Source organism: Zerene cesonia, chromosome Z, assembly GCF_012273895.1.
Source record: "Zerene cesonia ecotype Mississippi chromosome Z, Zerene_cesonia_1.1, whole genome shotgun sequence".
Taxonomy (NCBI): domain Eukaryota; kingdom Metazoa; phylum Arthropoda; class Insecta; order Lepidoptera; family Pieridae; genus Zerene; species Zerene cesonia.
The window spans coordinates 12,417,817-12,418,303 of NC_052122.1; the positions used below are offsets into that span (position 1 = coordinate 12,417,817).

At 53.8% G+C, this 487-nt stretch overlaps 1 protein-coding gene across 1 annotated transcript in view; it reads left to right on the plus strand.

Annotated features, from left to right (window-relative positions):
* Nucleotides 1–487, plus strand: part of LOC119835861 — a 3,438-nt gene that overhangs the window by 1,116 nt on the left and 1,835 nt on the right. Inside the window, exon 3 of the mRNA XM_038360914.1 lies at nt 23–385. Within this exon, the coding sequence (XP_038216842.1) occupies nt 23–385 (363 nt within the window). The remainder of the gene's footprint in view (nt 1–22; nt 386–487) is intronic.

Sequence of the window (487 nt, forward strand, 5' to 3'; positions counted from 1 at the left end):
GAATTGCAATCCCCGCCTACAGTCAGCTGCGATATTATTGAAACTGTCGATCAGCTGAGAAAGCGTCTCAATGATTCAGAACAACAACAACTTTTAAACGATGTATGTATATCAGGAGTCCCCGAGGCAAACGGCGAAAATCTGACACATATTGTTATATCACTCGCTCAAAAACTTAGTTTTGATCTTGATGAACGTGATATTGTGAACGCGCATCGATTGGGTAGGCAGCAAAACAGGCGCGAGTCTGGCACGGACACAGCCGTGAGCCCCGCGCGCCCCCGCACCATCATGGTTCGACTTACGCGCCGCCGTGTACGCGACGAGCTACTGCGCGCGGCGCGCGTGCGTCGTGGCGCGGACACCGCTGGCACGGGCATCGGAGGTGCTGCGCGGCGATTTTATGTGAATGAGCATTTAACCCAGTTCCATAGCAGGTTGTTTCATCTCGCCCGCGAGAGGGCTGCCGCTGAAAACTGGCGATATG